Genomic DNA, 16,897 nt, shown 5'->3' with positions numbered 1-16,897 from the left:
TTATGCGTATCGGATATCGTCTATCCATGCTGCCTACTTGCCCACCTAGTATTGACTGGTGGCTCATCAACTCCAACACAACCCTTTAATATTTTTTGATGGTCTTCTGGTTTCGATGTCGATGTTGTCGGTCACTCGATCTGTCAGCCTCTGACCATGCCTCTGATGGTGTCCATCCAGTATCTCTTCTTTGCCTCTGTGGCCGCTTCTTGTATTCCAGCATCGACGTTGCTCTTGATCTTCAACCTCGTGTGGATATCGCTCTTCCCAAGGACATCTGTCCATCAGCGTCTCAAAAGGGTACCAGGGTTCCGGTCGAGGACGGTTTTCATCACCGGGGTCAACACGCCTCACGGGCTGAGACTGGCTAGGGCATTTCATAGCACAGGTCATAAAGTTGTTGGCGCTGACTACGAGCCTGATGGATTCCCTATCCACGTGCGCTTCTCCAATGCATTGAGCCGCTTCTACCGCCTCCCATCCCAATCCGACGATAGCCGCCACGTTGAGTACATCGCGTGTTTGGTCCGCATCATTGAGCAAGAACATGCTGATCTTTGGATCAACTGCACAGGCAGTGCAGATCCTAGCACTGAGGCGCAGGCGAGAAGTGTTATAGAGCAAAACAGCCAGTGCGAATGTTTCGCCCTCCGGGTGAATGATGTCCCCTATTTCGCGACAAGGGAAGCATTTCTCTTATACATGGCCAGCCAAGGACTACCGGTACCGGAAACACACCATGTCAAATCACGAGACGAGGTACACAATGTGCTTAACCAAGCGCGAGGAAGACGCAAGTACTTGCTTCATAATTTGGACCAAAATGGGATTCCTGCCAGCTCCGCCCGGGCTGTGCTTCCACGGAGGACGCTTAGCCAAACATACAATACAGTATCCCAGATGGCCATTACGACCACGATGCCCTGGAAGCTGGAACAAGACGTGGACGAACTGGAGAGATACCACACCTTTGCCATCATTGTCAGAGGCTCTCTCAGAGCCTTTGCTGCCAGCCGGTTGAGACATCCTGGCTGCTACCAGCTCTTGGAGCCGAAATCCGCCCTCAGTATGGCGATGCTGCGGTTTGTTCACACATTCGCGAGCAATCAAGGTCATGACTTCACCACCCACTTGGGGATCGACTTCTGTGTTGAAGAGCAGGTTACAGAATCTGGAGTGGCTCAGATCATTCTCCCAATCCAGGTCTGTGTCAAAGCCCAGGCTGCGGCGCAATTGTTTCAGGGGCTGGGCGGTTCGGTCCAACTGACTCGAGCCTATCTCGAATGTTTAAATGCAGATCAAGTCAACACTGACAAGCAAGTGACGAGGCCAGCTTATGCAGCGGCTCAGCCCATGCCAAAGGAAAATGGCGTAGCGACGCCGGACTCGAAGATACATGGAACGTACTGCTTTGGCCAGGATCTTCTGCGGTTGTGCTTTGAACCGCTCCTCAGCCTGGTCACCTTGAAGATCGGTGTTATTGATTATGTGCGACAGTTGATCCAGTTTTCCGGCCACTTGATCCTCTGGCAAGATGACTTATACGACTTTCAGGATCCGGTGCCCTTCTGGTGGTCTTACCAAGTCTTTATCCCATTGCGATTTGTCAAGACTGCTGTGGCATGGACGCATGACTGTCCTTGATAAGTGGTGGAGATGTGATTCGGCGGACATCGCTGGGCGATTCTCAGGTGTCCGGAACGCGTCTATCACACGAGCGACAGGAGCAATGACATTCCGAGATTTCGACACGAGAGAAGTCCTTGCGTCCAAAATGATCCATGGATGTGCCACAAGGTCTGATCTTTCTCCGCTTCTGCTCTGGAATCTTCGTTCCACTAAGGTGCAACTGCTACATCGCCGAGTTACCAGTGAGTAGTCACCCCTTTCTGATAATCTGGTCCATTTCCCAACAAATACCTAATGGAAGTTGCCACCGGGCTGAGAGTCACCGCGTCTCAATCTGGATTCAGGAAGACTCGATTCATTGGAGGTTGATCCCCGTCCATGAAACCCGAATGGCATGAGCCATGGTCGAGCACAGCTAGCAGCTTTTGCTGAAAAGGAGGCGGGCATCGGCTAGGTGGTTGATTTCACGTCTGTGGAATGCGGACTCAGGCTCGGACAGCAATGAACTTGACAAATCACCTTGGTGATCCCATGTGCAAGATTGAAAGACCCGCTACATACGATACTCGTACTTTTGCACCATCTTTCGCGGATGAGGGTGGTCTTCCCAGTGGCCGTATTTGTGAGAATCGGGCTTTGTGGAAAATTGTGGCTGGCTGAAGTGGTCGGTTTCACGTCAAACCTACAGCACGATGGGAAAATCCGACACTTGTAGCAAGGTTACAAGCGAAGAGAACTCGGGTTGTGCCGTCCCATGTCCTTTCTTTATAGGGAAGCCCAGGCGAGCAAAGGTCGTTTTCTTGATGGACCCGAGCTGAAAGGGGCATGAGGAACAGCGTCCAGTTTCGTGATGGGCTAGCGTGGGGTGTCCCAAGCGACCGCTTTCTCATTTCAGCGATGTGCTAGCGAGGCTGATTCGGCTGCAAAACGATGGCGTCCATTTCTACCGTCTACCCACCCCGTCTACCCACCCGAGCAGATTTCCAGCACGAAAACATGGGCGAAAGCCGTGGCTGGCACCCTGGAGAAGTCGCCTTCCTGGACACCGATTGCAAACCAAAAGCAACCCCTGCTCGAACAAGGATTTATGAAGCGATTGACACGGACTGCAGATGGTCCACTGACACTAACACTTGAACGGTCTTTGTCAAAGGGTCGGCGTGAGCGATGCGAGACAACAATGTCCCTCGATACTGATACACTTATCCACTTGAGCACGCCTCTAGAGCGGAGGTCATGGACAGGATTCTAGGAAGTGCATGGAGTCTGTGACTCGGATCAGTTGAGATTCCGTCAGGCGTCAAGGACGGCATTGACAGAAGCCAGGGTGAGGGGAGATCCCAATTTTGGTGCCCTTCAGCTGCAAAGTCAGCAACTTGATGTGAGCACAAGGAGTCGGCGAACTGCGAGTACCTTCTCAACCATTGCGTGATCTCTTACCCACTCCGCCACTCTCGAGAGCTTCCTCCTGCTCAAACCTGTTCAATCAAGGGGCAACCAAGCACACCCCTTGAACCATGAGAGGACCCTATATCGCACTGGCATCAACCCCGGCTAGGGAGTGCCGAAACCCCAGGAAATGACACCAACTCACCTAGAGAAAACCTGGAGTTCGATCCCCAGCTGCCACTACTGAGACCTTTGTGAATGCACTGGCACCCTTCTGGAAAGGGGTGGTGCTCAAGACCGGCGGCGTCTGGGCGATGGGTGGTGGTGTCCTCACTAATGGGGGTTGAAACGGGCGCCACGGTTGGTCGGCTGGCGGGCTCACTCCGTCTTTGCACTTTGTGGAGAGTCTGGACCTGCGCCGAGAGCGCCGAGGACGGCCTCCTTGCATGCTATCCAGGCTATCGTGCTTCGCAGAAAGCGGTCATCTGCAGGAATAGACGATGCTACCCCGCAAAACTGTTGCGGCCCCATGGGACGGAGGGTGGAGCGGAAAAAGCAAATTTGGTGGCGGTGAGTCCGTTGCCGTGTCAAATGACGGAGGCGGCGAGGAGTGAACTACGTAAACACTGGAAAAAGGGGGTGAGGGAGTTTGGACGTACGAAGTAGGTCTTTGAAGGGGAGGAGAAAATACAAACAAGATAGTAATAGTGACAAGTGACCAACAAGGACCTCGATCGATTCTGTTTCTTCGCCCACGTTGAAAGGGGGGGAGGATGGCTCGGAACTAAGGCAGGAAGCGGCCCTTTTGAGGGGTTTCAAAATCAGGTTATGAACACGAACTTCGGCGTGCACATCCGGGGCCAGGCTCGCTCTCATTTCGTAACGATCTGTGTGACCAGCAGTGACCGACCTATGTAGGTGACTAGTGACCAAGTGACCAGGGAGCAAGGAGCAAGGTGCAAAGAGCAAGCGAGGGGGCTGGAAACTAATGGGGCGCAAAGAAATTAATCATGGTGGGAAAGGCAAGGTGATGGTGTCGAACGTAGGCAGACAGGTAGGTAGGTAGGTATACGTGTTCAGCCGTGGCTTTGAATCTTTGACAGAGTAGCGAGTAAAGGGGGCGAGGGGGTTGAGCGAGTGAGTCATGCGCAAGACATCTCGCAAGGCAAGAGAAGAGAGAGAAGACTGTAGGAGCACCAGGAGGGTGTGCAGGCTGTATGTGCGTGGAGGTTCTCAGCAGCCTGCTTTGCCTACCACCAGGCATCAAATGATAGTGGGATGGAAATGGTGGTGCATTGCGAGGCTGGCAGCTGGCGAGGCGAGAGGATGAGTACCTCGTACATGACTTGATGAGTTGATGACAATGGGAATGGAAATGAGATGTACATGGATCTCAGAGCCTCTACAGTACTACGAGGTTACTCAGAAACCAAGTACGAGGTATGTACCGAGTCCTGTAGATGCAACCTCTTTCAAACTGCAACGTACTTTTTCTTTTCCTCCTCGTGCAGGCTCCCCACCCCGCAGGCCCAAACATTATTTATTTGGGGTCTCCGCGGGGTCCCTTACCTACTCCGTACTTGCCCAGCACCGTGGCAGCCCAAGCAGCCCAGCAGCCTAGCTCGCTAGGTACCCAGGTGATAGGTCCGATACAGGCAGGACTTGGCTTCTGACAGACTCCGTATGCACCTCGTAGCTCGCGCGTACTCCGCACCTTTTATGCCTATGTCACATCGCCTACAGGACGTAGGTACGTATGTACACATGTAGGTTCTTCACTCCACAGACTCAACGACGTGCAAGGTACAGGGCACAAAGGCACGATAGGGATAAAACGTACCCATGTACCCATCCAGTCCCTTGTATGTGCATACTGTACGTAGGTGGCGGGCGTAGGCAGGTAGATACAAACTTCCCTCTGCCGCCAGCCCCCCTCTCCTTCGGACTCCGAGCAGCATCGATGCATGCAGATAGATGCACATCGTCCACGTAGATGGGCCGAAATAATACCTGTTCTAACACGCTAGGTACGGGGATACTCGATAGAAAAGGTTCCATGAGACGGGAAACTTGTGGAGCATAAGAATTCTTCGGATGACCATATTGTTGTATTACCCGTTGTATCTACAAACCTACTCTCCGTCGGTAATGGCGCTCCTCCTGATACCTCGTCGTTTAGAACTCGACCATGTTTTCCCTGTTTTTTTTGCCCCCCCTCCCCCCGTTTCGAAACTCAGTTGCGCGCGTCCGTGTGTGTCTCTTTCTGTGTGTACCTCGTGCGTTGGATGCCGTTTGCCCGTTTCGTCGCTCGTGCTCGTGTTTTCTCTAGCCGTGTGTGTTTGTGTGGGTACCTTACCTATGTACCTACTCGGTACATGGGATGGGCGATTGTTTTGTGTCTCGAGTGGAGAAATTGGACTGGCCGGTAGCTCTAAATGTACAAAGTACTCGTCGCGCGGGAAATCATTTTCCTACAACGAGTAAGAGAGAAAGAGTACGAGCGACCAGTGGCCTCCTGCTTGCTGCTTGTGCCCCTGTGCCCCATCCATCCATCTATCCCTTGCATTTCGCGGTATCCATACAGACATATGTACTTACCTACCAAGGTATATGTCCCTGCACCTGCACCTGCATCTGCAAGCATCGAGAATATCCTCCCTCACGCAGGGGAAGAAAGCGATGGCGCGATCGATCAGGCGGTCAATAATGCAAGGGGAGGGAGGGAGGGAGGGAGGGGAGAGGAGTAGTCACCAGGATGCACGTATGGACGGACAGCCAGAGATGGAGACCAAGCAAGTGACAATAATGAAGTCAAAAGTAGTTGACCCAACTTGTTTTTGTGGGGGAGTAGTTCCCAAAGCAGCAAGCCCATGGTCACTGTACGGGGTCACTGGGGGCACAAGGGTGACAAGAACCAGAAAAACAAAAGCTCCAGGCGAGATTTTGAGTTTCTGCAGCGTGGCTCAGAGACCAACAATGGGGGATAGGTATGGGAACCAAGCCTCGCTCTCCGCAGAAAAATGACACGACGAGGGGGGATAGTCTGGCTCTTCGTGCCCAGCGGAGAAAGTATCCACAGCATTTTGCCAGTGCAAAGTGGAGAGGCGACGGATAGCCCGGCGGGAGGGTAGATCCAGAGGTGGGCGAAGCAGTAAGATTGATGGGGAGATAACAAGAGATGAGATTGAGCAAGCCATGTAGAAAGTAGCTTGGAGGGCACAGGAGAGACAATAATCGTGTCTTGGTCAATCTCGTTGTTTCTGTCAGAGGCCTCGGGTCGCCAACTCAATGGCTCCAAAGATCCCGTATGGTAATGCTAGAGTAGAACTATTTCTCCGCCATTTTGGTTTGATGAATCGACAAATCATGACAAAGGAAAAACAGTGAGGAGGCGAGTGCTGTGCTCCTGATCCATCGATTTCCTGCCAAATGCCGTCAAGAAAAAAGGAAAAAGAAAAGAACGGCTTCCCTCGATGTCTGGTGCCATCCACCTGTCCATCCCATCACAACCAACCTGGTCTCCAAGGCATTCCGTCTTGCCCTGTATACTGTTAACATCTTGATGTCACACTCGATTGAACCCCGAGAGTCTTGTGTCCCAGCCTGCGCCCCGTCGAATCTAGATGCTTTGCTTGATGCAGAACATGGACCAAACACCAGTGGCAAAAGTCCATCGCTAGCAACTGTCGAAGAACACCATGCACATGCGCAACTCTTGAGCCTTCACAAGGACCAGAAACGCTTGCAAACCGCTCCGTATTTTACCCAAATCCTCTTCGTTCTCATAATAGTCAAACCAACGCCAATGTAAATGCAGTAAACTTTTGTTCCATATCATCCTAGCCATGCTTAAAACGCAATGAAGATTAAAGCCGGTAATGGACATCTGTCTCTTCAAAAGCTCCGACGTGAGCAGCCCGAGTCGTCAACATCATATTCCCGTGGTAATTCATAGCAATAGTCGAATAATATGCCGGTTCATGGCCCTCTCCAAGAGGCTTTCGCTTCTTCATTGCCCTGCATCGACACTCGTCTTTTCAAGGTCCGTGTCTGATCAAACGATCCCGCATAATGTTTCAGATCATTTTGGGCTTGTTCGGACAACTTGGGGCTGACTGGGCGAGAGATCAGAGAGGTGGAGAGCGAGTTCGACGACGAGGTCCGGTGAATAGAGAAGTCGTATGCTGGTGGAAGGTAGAGACCGGTGGTGGTAATATTAAGAGAAGGGCGTTGTGGCGAAGAGATGAAGGTGGTGATACTTGTGTCACGGGGAGAGGAGGATGGTGTCGACGACGCAAGGGTATAGTGATCGAGTTGTGTGAGACGACATGCCGATGAGCAAAAGTTTGTGCCGTTAGTTTGACGATCGCAGGACAGGCAGAAGTCTCCGAGAAGGAAATCCATGTTGTTTTTGGTCTGTTGTACGACGTTGGAAGGAGAGATGGTAGGGTTCCAGTGACTAGAGAGGCTGAGGAGAGAGATTCGTTCAGGAAGGTCTGGTAGGTCTGGTGGGTGACGATTTATACTTCCTCTGGGGGGGAGGGTATCGCAAGGCCACGGGCTGACCAATGTGGTGGTTGTAGCCGTGTGGCAGTGGTGGGTGTCAATCAAGGGTCACGCAGGCAGACTTGTATCTCATCCTCAGATACGGCTGACGTTTGAGGTATCTTTGGATATGAGAGGGTGTACCAGAGGCTGAGAAGCTATTCAGGTTCAAGATGGTAATGAATCATGAAATGTGGTCTTGGGTGTGTTTCTGAGAAGGAGGGTAATGGTGAGAGTGTGTGTGGTGAGTGAAAATCAAGACCTGGTGATGGGAGGATTCGGCCTTCTAGTAGATAAAGAAAATGTAATGCACATTGAGAAGCGTGGAGGTTGAAAGACAAGGGCCCAAAAAGATGGGCAGAGGAGGGTGCCTGATCGGGAATGGCATTGGTGTCTGAAGGCTGCAGTAGCCTTGAGGGAGAAAGAGGGGAATCAACTAAGCTGGTTTGGATGCTGGATGCCCACCAAGTCATGATGGAGCTGAGGGGGGTGGTTCCAGGGGTCCCACCCTGCAGCAGCAGCCTAACACTTAACTGGAACACCCTGGTTGGCGAGGAGCCGGCAGCCAGCAGCAACCAGCGAAACAGCAAACAGCGCTGTTGTGCAGCTTTCGCACCCTGCAGCCCTCGAAGGTGGCCTTCACGGCCCTGCCCGTCTCATCTCCAAGCTGTCGCCTTCACACCACCAACACTGGACACAGGCCCATCCTCACTCAGATACTCACTCCACTTTTTCAATGCGCACACACACACTCTGTCTCTCACACTTACACTCTCACGCATTCTCACTCACTCATACTCAGACATCCAGTAACTCCGCACGAGGATCATCTATCCACCACGGGTCCTTCGGCCTGAGGCTTCTTCCTCGTCCCATTCCCTGGCCACTTTTTTTCCCTTCCCGCACCTTGCCCTCGCTCGTCACTACCCCGTCCTACCGCCCTGATCCTCCGACATCTCGCCTGCCCTCGTTGGCCATCTGCAGCTAAACGAATCCATTGATCACAGGCCCCCCCAATCCTGGCAACCGTGCCTCCCACGCAATCAAGGCACCATCCAATCCGCTCTCTGCAGCCAGCCGACTCCTTTGCCTCCTGGATTGAGAAAGCTTAGACCAAGCCTTCCCGTCCTAGCTACGGTGGTAGCAGAATGAGGAGTACGAGTCCTCGCACTGACCTTTTCCAAGACAGTTCGCAGTGGCGCTAGTTTTGGACGGCCAGAGCCAAGGTGGGATATGCTTGTTAGCAGTAAGAGACTGGTAACATTACGCAGTGCTCCGGCGACGTTTGATTGTGTGCAGAGTCACCGGACCCTCTGCTGTACACCCTCCGAGTCACAAACTCTGTATGTACCCGTTAGAGGCGCCCTCATTACCCCGTGATCATACCGCGGCTTGGTCAACCAAGCGTGAACAAAAGAGGGTTCATCAGGCCTTTGCTCAGCCCTAGCGGTATCCTCCGTGCTCAATAACCGCTGACACAAATCTTATGGGCAAGTACCCGTTCGTGGTCATGCTATCCGCTGAGCTCGTGAGATTGTATTTTTGTTCTCGAAGTCTCTGCCGCTTCGACTGCGTTCTGGCAGTTCTTTGAGGCCCAAATCACCCAGATTCGTGGCTGGATTTTCCAGGAATATGCCCCGTTCTTCCCATTTGGTTACCTCGAGAGTTTCCACTATTCCCACTGACATGGTTCATTAGGCCAACCAAGGGACGGACCTCGCCCTCGGCCAGGTTTAATTCGTTGCCCGTCTGCAAAACCTCCCACACCATCGAATTTGCGGCCTAGAGCTGCAGCAGCGCTACGCACAAAACGCTTGGCTGTCGTACCGTTTATGCTCGAAGGCGTGGGATGTTATTTCACCGTGAGTGGTCTCTCTTCCTGCAGTCCCAATCAATATCAGGTGCAAAGAGCGCACGGTTGAAAAATTATTGGGTATTTCCCAGTGCCTCGACACGTCTGAAATTGTCCAGCCCACGCGGGTCAGGCACGAGCCATTTATTCCCGTGGTTGTTGTGACCATGTTGCCCATCTAGCTAAGTCCTATCTACGAGTAAGGTGCTGACCTCGGAAGATGCAAGGATAACTTTTTTTGTTTCCTTTGTGGGAACGACGTCAGCATACGAAATCACATTCCCCCAATGCCTCCCTCGCTGTTAGACCAGTCCAGTCACGATATCTACCTAGCTGAGGGAAGATCCGGCTAGCTGCTCGGCTTGATGCAGTAGCTCCAACGTCCCCCCATGCGGAATAATAACCTATCGGTGGGGTAGAGTTCGAAACAACTCAATGTCAGTCTCATCCAGCCAATCCGCGGCCACAATCAGGGACTCCAAGCAGAAATGAAACCGTTCGAAGACGACGCAAAAGTCCTAGTTCATTCGAAATCACACCAGTACTCAAACTTTCTGTCTTGATATCTCGAGTTTCACAAAGCATACAACTCGCCACCGCGGTAACTCATTCTTATCTACGAGGTACCTCGGCAGGTTTGGCATCAGGTAACTAACCTTGTAAGGCCTCGTCCTATCTCGACATCGCTCGATTACTCTCCAAGTTTTGCGGCTAGGGGTATCGATAATAAACGCTCCTGCGTCCCCATTCTTCCTCGGTCTCGACCCAGATATGGCCATTGGACAACCCTGAACGATCTTCCATCCTTGAATCACATCATATTTCTGGATTAGTCCTGAAGTGGTCTAGAGTGAACATGTGACACACTCCGTCAAAACTCACATACAAGCAATCCGCACCGAGGATCTTGGCAGTCACTTGGAGTCCGGGTGAACTGGTAACGGCACCATCCGTCGCTGCTCACGGAGTTCCTTTTTGGTAAGGGCGTTCTGCTCCAGACGTCGATCAACAGGGTTATAGAGACCTTGTCCTCCTGAGCGCGGAGTCCCTGTCCGAGCCAGGTTCTCTCCTGATGGAATCGTTGGATGACCAATGTATGCGTCGCTAATTGTGCGTGGGAGTGACACATCACGTCGGATCTTCTCCAATATCCCAAGGTGCTTCCTCTCCTTGTGCTGTTCTCGACGGTTGGTTTGTTTTGCATCTTGTAGGTCCCTCTGTTTGTTGTTCACGCTCGGGGAGACAGTGATTTGCCCTTCATATAGTTCTGCCTGGTGTATCTCATGCGCTTCGGTCATGGCACTAGATGACTTCTTATCGCCCATATTTCGTATTATAGCGTCTTCAAACCCGACGAGTTCTGTAATGGGGATGTGATCTGCCGGTGATTTACTTCCCAATACACCAGACCGATCCGGCTCTGCGGATTGCCGAGGACGCTTCGGCGGATCTGCCCTGACCTTTCTCCCACGAAGGAGCACCCCTTGTATTCGGTCCCTATGGTAGGGCATGCTTTGGACAAAGCGGCAGGTTTGAGGAGCGGTCTTCCGGAGAGCGGTGTATGTGGCCTTGTCGCCCTCTGCGGCAAGTCTGTTTGCTTTGAGCAGGACGCTGGCAAGGTGGACTGCAGTGTAATAGGTTGGCATCAGCTGGCCCGGATCCTTTTTCTCAATAGATTTCCGGGAAACGATTATTGGAGGCGATCCCTGGGATGTTTTGGATGACAGCCACTTCCCACGTCGTAAGACTGACCATGGCGGAGTATTGGCAATCATCTTCTGCTCGAAGAGTTCATAAGCAAGGAGCCAATGTTGTTGATCTTTCGACAGTGTCAAGGTCTGAATATACATGTTCCAATTCTTACTGGTCAACGCAAAACCAACTGCCTCTAGCTCAGCCACGAGGGTTACAGCACGAGATTGGAGGTCGCGGACGGACAAACTGTGCAGGTACCGTGTCAACGGTGCTTCGAGAATGTATTTTTGCGAGGGAAGGATCGCGAGCCCGGGTTCATTCAATGGACCAGAGGGCGGTAGATTCTGTGGAATCATCGACTCGAACGAGAAGTCCTCCTTTGCGATCAGCGAAGAGTCGGGTAGACCTATTGGCCTTAGCGGCAGAAGTTGCTGGGTGCCAGGGGTCGTATTTTCCCCAGGGACTTGCTTTCTGGTTGCACGGGAGAACCTTCTTGCTGTTTGGATGCCGCATTCAAGTATTTGTTTCCAAGTGGCCTCGACTTCCTCCCAGGTATGATTTTCAGTTGAGACCATCAAGCGCCTGGTCAGAAACTGGATCGAGGTAGAAGCAGCATCGCCTAAGATGAGGTAGGACGACTGAGCGAGAGATTGGAATCTCTGAATGAGCTTTTCTGCGTGCTTGATCTGACCTCTTGCCGTAAGAAGGTCAATAAGATACTCCAGATATACCGTTGGCACGGCATCGACGCCTCGACGGCGGTGCAGACCGGGTTGTGGTTGACGTGCTGCTCGATCCGGCGTCGAGAGCTCGTGAAGGATCTCTTCCAAATACTGAGCAGCAAATCGTGGCCGCTCATTTGGGATAGAATTTCGACTGGCCTGAAGATGTAGCATCGCAAGGCGTGGACTGGCGCCGATCCTAGGAAACCTCTCAACCATTTCTTGGTAAACAACATTGGCCATATCTCTGCCACCTTCTTTTGCGAATCCGTGCAGTATGATGGCATAGTGAAAGGGTGTGGCGGCAAGTGTCTGACTCAAGCTCAAAGTCCTGAGTATCTGAAGCGCATCCCGAGTCTTGTTCAGAACCACGAGCGCTGTCATGAACGCAGCGTGAGTCATGGCATCCGGCTCGACTCCCAGTGCACTCATGCTTTTCTGAACACGGAGCATACCATCAGAATCTGCTGCGAAGGCGTAGTGACGTAGTAGATAATTCCACATTGTGACAGGCGAACCCTTAAGATTGGCAGCGGTGGCTGCTTCAGCTAGCCTTTCGGCGGCCTCCGCTTGGTCATTGACACAGTATGTTTGTATCAGACCAGTGACCAGTCCATATGACCCTTGTACTTTATTTCGCTGGGCTTGCTCAAGAATATCGAGCACAGTATCAGTGTCACCAGTTCTTGAGAAGATACCCATCAGGGTTGTAAAGGTGAACGCATCCGGCGCAACACCCTCAGCCTTCATCTTGTCAAAGACTTCAAAAGCCCGCCAAGGTTTGAGAGATCTAGAGTGGGCATAAACCAGGATATTCCAGCAATAAGAGTTCGCGCGTATTCCATGGTGGATCATCGACTGAAACTCCTGTTCTGTCCCTTGCACATCTCCCAGGCGAGCATATGCATACAGAAGAGGCGTATAGTACGCCACATCAGTAGGCCGTGAGTGGGCTTGACAAAGCCGAATGAATACTTGCTGGACACCGTCGACGTCGCCCTGAGCAGCCAGGGCTGACAAGACTTTCTGGTAACTCTTTTGATCTGCAACACCGTGGAATTTTGAAAATTCGTCCAGATAGCGGTTATACGTTTCAACAGGAGCTCCTTCACGGCAGTGTATCGACAGCAACGAACCAAAAGTCTGGGGTCGTGGAGGTACCTCCGGGAAACTCGACCGAAGTGTTTTATACACGAGATCAGCCAAAGTTCCCCTGTCCGGTCTGATGGCGACTTTGTTGATGGTGTGGATGGCAGTGACATAAAGAGATGGATTCGATAGGGAGAGGTCGTTCGAAAGTTGAAACAGATGCTGCAGTCCTTGCGGTGTGATAATGCTCATAAGCGTACCATTTCTGACCAGGGCATTCAGAAGCTCGTGAAATAGTGTTGAGAGAGTTCCTGAATGCTTCATGGTGACTGTTGCCCGCTCCCGCAGCTTTGTTCCGAGTTGATAGATTGCGAATGGTAGATCGCGGTAATTGCCTATCTCCTTTGCAATGGCAAGGCGGGTCGGAGATGTTTGCCCTGCGCGAAAAGGAACTCGCTTGAAAGAGGTGTCCCATACTGAAGCAGCAGTGTTCCAGAGCTGGTTTGAGACAGCATGCAATAAGAGGAATACACTGCAGCCCTGTTGTATATTGCGTCGGGTGGCACGAGCATTGATTCTCAAAGCTATACGGTAGTTGCCAGCGATTAATGCGCATCGAACAGCCCGCTCATAATCATCTCGAGTCCTGTGCTCTTCGTCGATCAGTCTGAAGGCACTTAAAGCGAGACTCTGGTCCCGCCTCCTGCTCGACTTGGAAAGGAAATGGAAGACTTCAGGTGCGTGAGCTTGCTGGTTCGGAATCTGGTTGAACAAGGCCCAAGCTCGGTCAAAATGAGCGTTTTGCGACTCTGCCTGCACATCCTTATTGACATCGAGAATATGTAAGAGTTGTTTTTCTGCTTCACTGACGGCCTGAACGGGGTGTTCGTTCCATGCCTCTTCATGCGCGTCTGCGGTAACCGCACCATCGTCGCTTTCTCTTGCAGCGTCCTCAATTATATGTCTTGGAAGATCCGATTGTGGGTGGCGAAGAAGTACATCTCCCAAATGCTCCTCTTCCCTGACAGCTACAGCAATAGCTTTCTGCGAGGCCTTCGTGGATCTAGTATAGGTTCGAGAGGATGAGGATTGAGGACGGGCAGAATATCGATCGGATGTTGAGGTTCGCACTCGCGATCGACGAGGGATCTCGACGAGATCGTTTAGCGAGGACTGTCTCGGGGACAGTAGAGCGGACTCGCCGCCAGGTGGATTTGGACGAAGAGCTCGGATGCTGTTGAGGTACAATGGCCACCAGTGAGGGACGTCCAGCTGGTTGCCTCCATTTTTCCAGAAAGAGGGACCAAGCGCACGGTGTGTGCGAACAGGAGGCTCGAGGCGTCGGAGAAAGAGTTGGGAAGCTGGTTCAATGCATGCTGCAGTACGCTCTATCATGCCACGATCGAGACAGTCGACGTACGGTCTAGCACAAGATGAAAATTGCTAACTGTGGTGACGGACTGTCTTTCTGACATATAGAGATACGTGGGAAAGTCACAGAAATGACAACGCGAAGGGAGAGGGTGAGATGGAAAGCCAATGTGAAGCGACGATATGTATCAGGTGAGAGAAAAGTCGAAGGGTAATAATAATAAACGAAATGTACGAGGTATCTGAGCCTGCGTTGGATAAGCTCGCTAACGCCGCTTGCGCCGCTGCTAACTGCACACACATTGGGAATTATCCCCACATTTATGTCTGCCCTCACTTCTCGGCTGCGCTGTGATAATTCTGGCTTCTTGCGCAACCAGCTCTTGCTCGACTGGCTTCCACCATGGATATCACCAGATCGATCGTCTCCGAGCGCGAGCGGGCTTTGCTAGGAGGGGACTATGATGCCTATCATGCGCAAGCCACCCGCAAAATCCACAACCTCCGCAGGCGACTCGGTGCCGCAACCCGGGGAAGAAAATACACTCCCAAAGCCCCAGTGACTGCAGAAAATGTGGCCAAAAACGCAGAGTAAGAGGATCATTTCACGAACAGAACTGGTCGACTGACTGTGTTCAAAGATGGGTGCAACTGCTTCTAGCCAGCTCTGAACGGGCATGGGCGTCTTCGATGGCCATGAAATCGGCCCAGTCGGCAGAGAACACTCAGAAGCCCATGCCTGGTTCCACGAAAAAACAAATTGCTTCCAGGCTCCGAAGAGCCATCACCTACGCCGATAACCTCGTGACTGTTCTGCAAGATCGCAGCACGACTGGCGCACAAGCGATAGACGAACTCGAAGCACGTGCTTATCTCGCCATGTTAAGAGGTAGTCTGGATTTTGAGAAGGGAAGATGGCAGGAATGTATTCAACATTACTCCATCGCCCAGGTTGTGTACACGACATTAGCACGCTCATCAAAGACGGACACGTACAAAGAATTGTTATCGGGCATCGTGGACCCCAGCATTCGTTATGCCGCATATCAGATGAAGATGCCCCGCACCAGGACCATCAATGATATCGCCATTGAGAACTTTCCCAAGAGTGAAGCTGCTGTCAGGAGCACAGTCGAAGACATTAATCCACAGGCATTCTCGACAGGGACTGAGGCGGCTCCCACCAAAGGAGGACCTAAGGAAATCCCCTCTACAATTTCTTGGAGGAGTAGGAAAGTGAATTTGGAAGACGCCAATATATCTCAAGCTCTTGGTTTCTCTAAAGAACGGGAAGACGAGTTGGACAGCACCTACAAATCCTTCAAAGATGGATCTGTTAGTGCCAAAGACCTAGCAACCGCATACGAAGAAGTCATCACGGCCCGTCAGGATGCCGCCGATGCCACGAAGACCGCTATCGACGAGCTGATTGCCGAAGGTGTTGACACTGGTGATTCTCGGCTGCAGTCTCTGCAAATCACCCGCACGGCCGTCAACTATGCCGTGATCGAATGGCGGATTGGGCGCAATAGAATCCTCTGTGGTGCTGATGACGATGGTCTGGCCTTTGAACCTGAGAAGCCGACCAAGAGCTTGAAGCCACGCAAGGACGGCAAACCTCGCGCGCCCAAGGAGGAGAGTTCGGGCCGCAAGCTATCGAGGCTGCGCGAGAGGGTTGCTCTGTACGACTCGATTCTGCGGAGTCTCGACGCTGTCAAGGAACTCCCCGGTGTCATTGCGGACAGTGCTTTTGTGGATGAGCTTGATGCAAAACGTGCATACTTCCGTGCGTTGAAGTGTTTGGCTGTTGGCCGCTCACATGCGATCAGTGACCATATACCAAATGCGCTGGCCTTGTATGCTCGAGCACTTGAGTTGGCGGAAGCAGCCACAGCTACATTGAAAGCAGCGTCCGCTGACCACAGTTCTGCACCACCAAAGCTCGACCTATCGATCCAGCGTCTCACGCAGACCACCGCCACCCTCAGCAAACTGGTCACTCAATTCCGTGCCCTAGCTGACCTCGAATCCCTCGCCAGAACAAGTCAGCCAACCCCGAAAGACACGGCCCAAGCAAACGCAATTAAACCTGCACCTCTCATCGAGCGTCTTTCACACAACGAATACATCCCAAACGTAGACCTAACCAATCTCGTCAACTATCCTCCCAAACTCCGCCCGGTCCCCGTCAAACCACTCTTCTTCGATCTGGCATGGAACTACATCAAGTACCCAGGCGAAAAGGGACCCGAAGCCGAAGTCGGAGCAGCCGAAGACGTACAGATGGGAGGAATCGGGGAGGAAGTCAATGGAACAGTCGACAAGAGCGAAGAGCAGCAGAAACCCGCGGCGAGAAAGGGATGGTTTGGATTTGGACGCTAAGGGTGTGTTGCGCATGGCAAATACTCCTGCAAGGATGATGCAGAGTTACACCTCGAGGCCTCAAGCGGTTCACGCACCTCTCAGCTGGGCAAGGGATGCATTCCATCGGGCTCCCGACTAGTAGGCGGGGATAGGGACAGGGATGGACAGAGTCAGAGCGACGGTGGCAGTGGCAATGGCAATGAAAGTGACAACGACAGAGACAGTGAACCACGACAAGGAT

General features: G+C 52.2%; 3 protein-coding genes across 3 annotated transcripts; 2 read left to right on the top strand and 1 right to left on the bottom strand.

The window, feature by feature from the left end:
• Positions 1-156: 156 nt before the first annotated feature.
• AYO20_01536 (hypothetical protein) lies at positions 157-1,644 on the top strand (the record flags this gene model as incomplete). Its single annotated transcript, XM_022639842.1, has 1 exon — positions 157-1,644. The coding sequence occupies one exon, from the start codon at positions 157-159 to the stop codon at positions 1,642-1,644; it is 1,488 nt and encodes a 495-aa protein (XP_022504230.1).
• An 8,685-nt stretch (positions 1,645-10,329) lies between these two features.
• AYO20_01535 (hypothetical protein) lies at positions 10,330-14,396 on the bottom strand (the record flags this gene model as incomplete). The annotated part of the gene is made up of 2 exons (XM_022639841.1): positions 10,330-14,282; positions 14,342-14,396. The coding sequence occupies 2 exons, from the start codon at positions 14,394-14,396 to the stop codon at positions 10,330-10,332; spliced, it is 4,008 nt and encodes a 1,335-aa protein (XP_022504229.1).
• Positions 14,397-14,695: 299 nt separating this feature from the next.
• Positions 14,696-16,674, top strand: AYO20_01534 (hypothetical protein; the record flags this gene model as incomplete). The annotated part of the gene is made up of 2 exons (XM_022639840.1): positions 14,696-14,883; positions 14,934-16,674. The coding sequence occupies 2 exons, from the start codon at positions 14,696-14,698 to the stop codon at positions 16,672-16,674; spliced, it is 1,929 nt and encodes a 642-aa protein (XP_022504228.1).
• Between the last annotated feature and the right edge of the window lie 223 nt (positions 16,675-16,897).

The sequence above is a fragment of the Fonsecaea nubica genome (genome assembly GCF_001646965.1).
Source record: "Fonsecaea nubica strain CBS 269.64 chromosome Unknown Scaff6, whole genome shotgun sequence".
Lineage (NCBI taxonomy): Eukaryota > Fungi > Ascomycota > Eurotiomycetes > Chaetothyriales > Herpotrichiellaceae > Fonsecaea > Fonsecaea nubica.
Note: the sequence above shows the minus strand (reverse complement) of the source record. Positions and strands in the feature narration are given on the sequence as shown.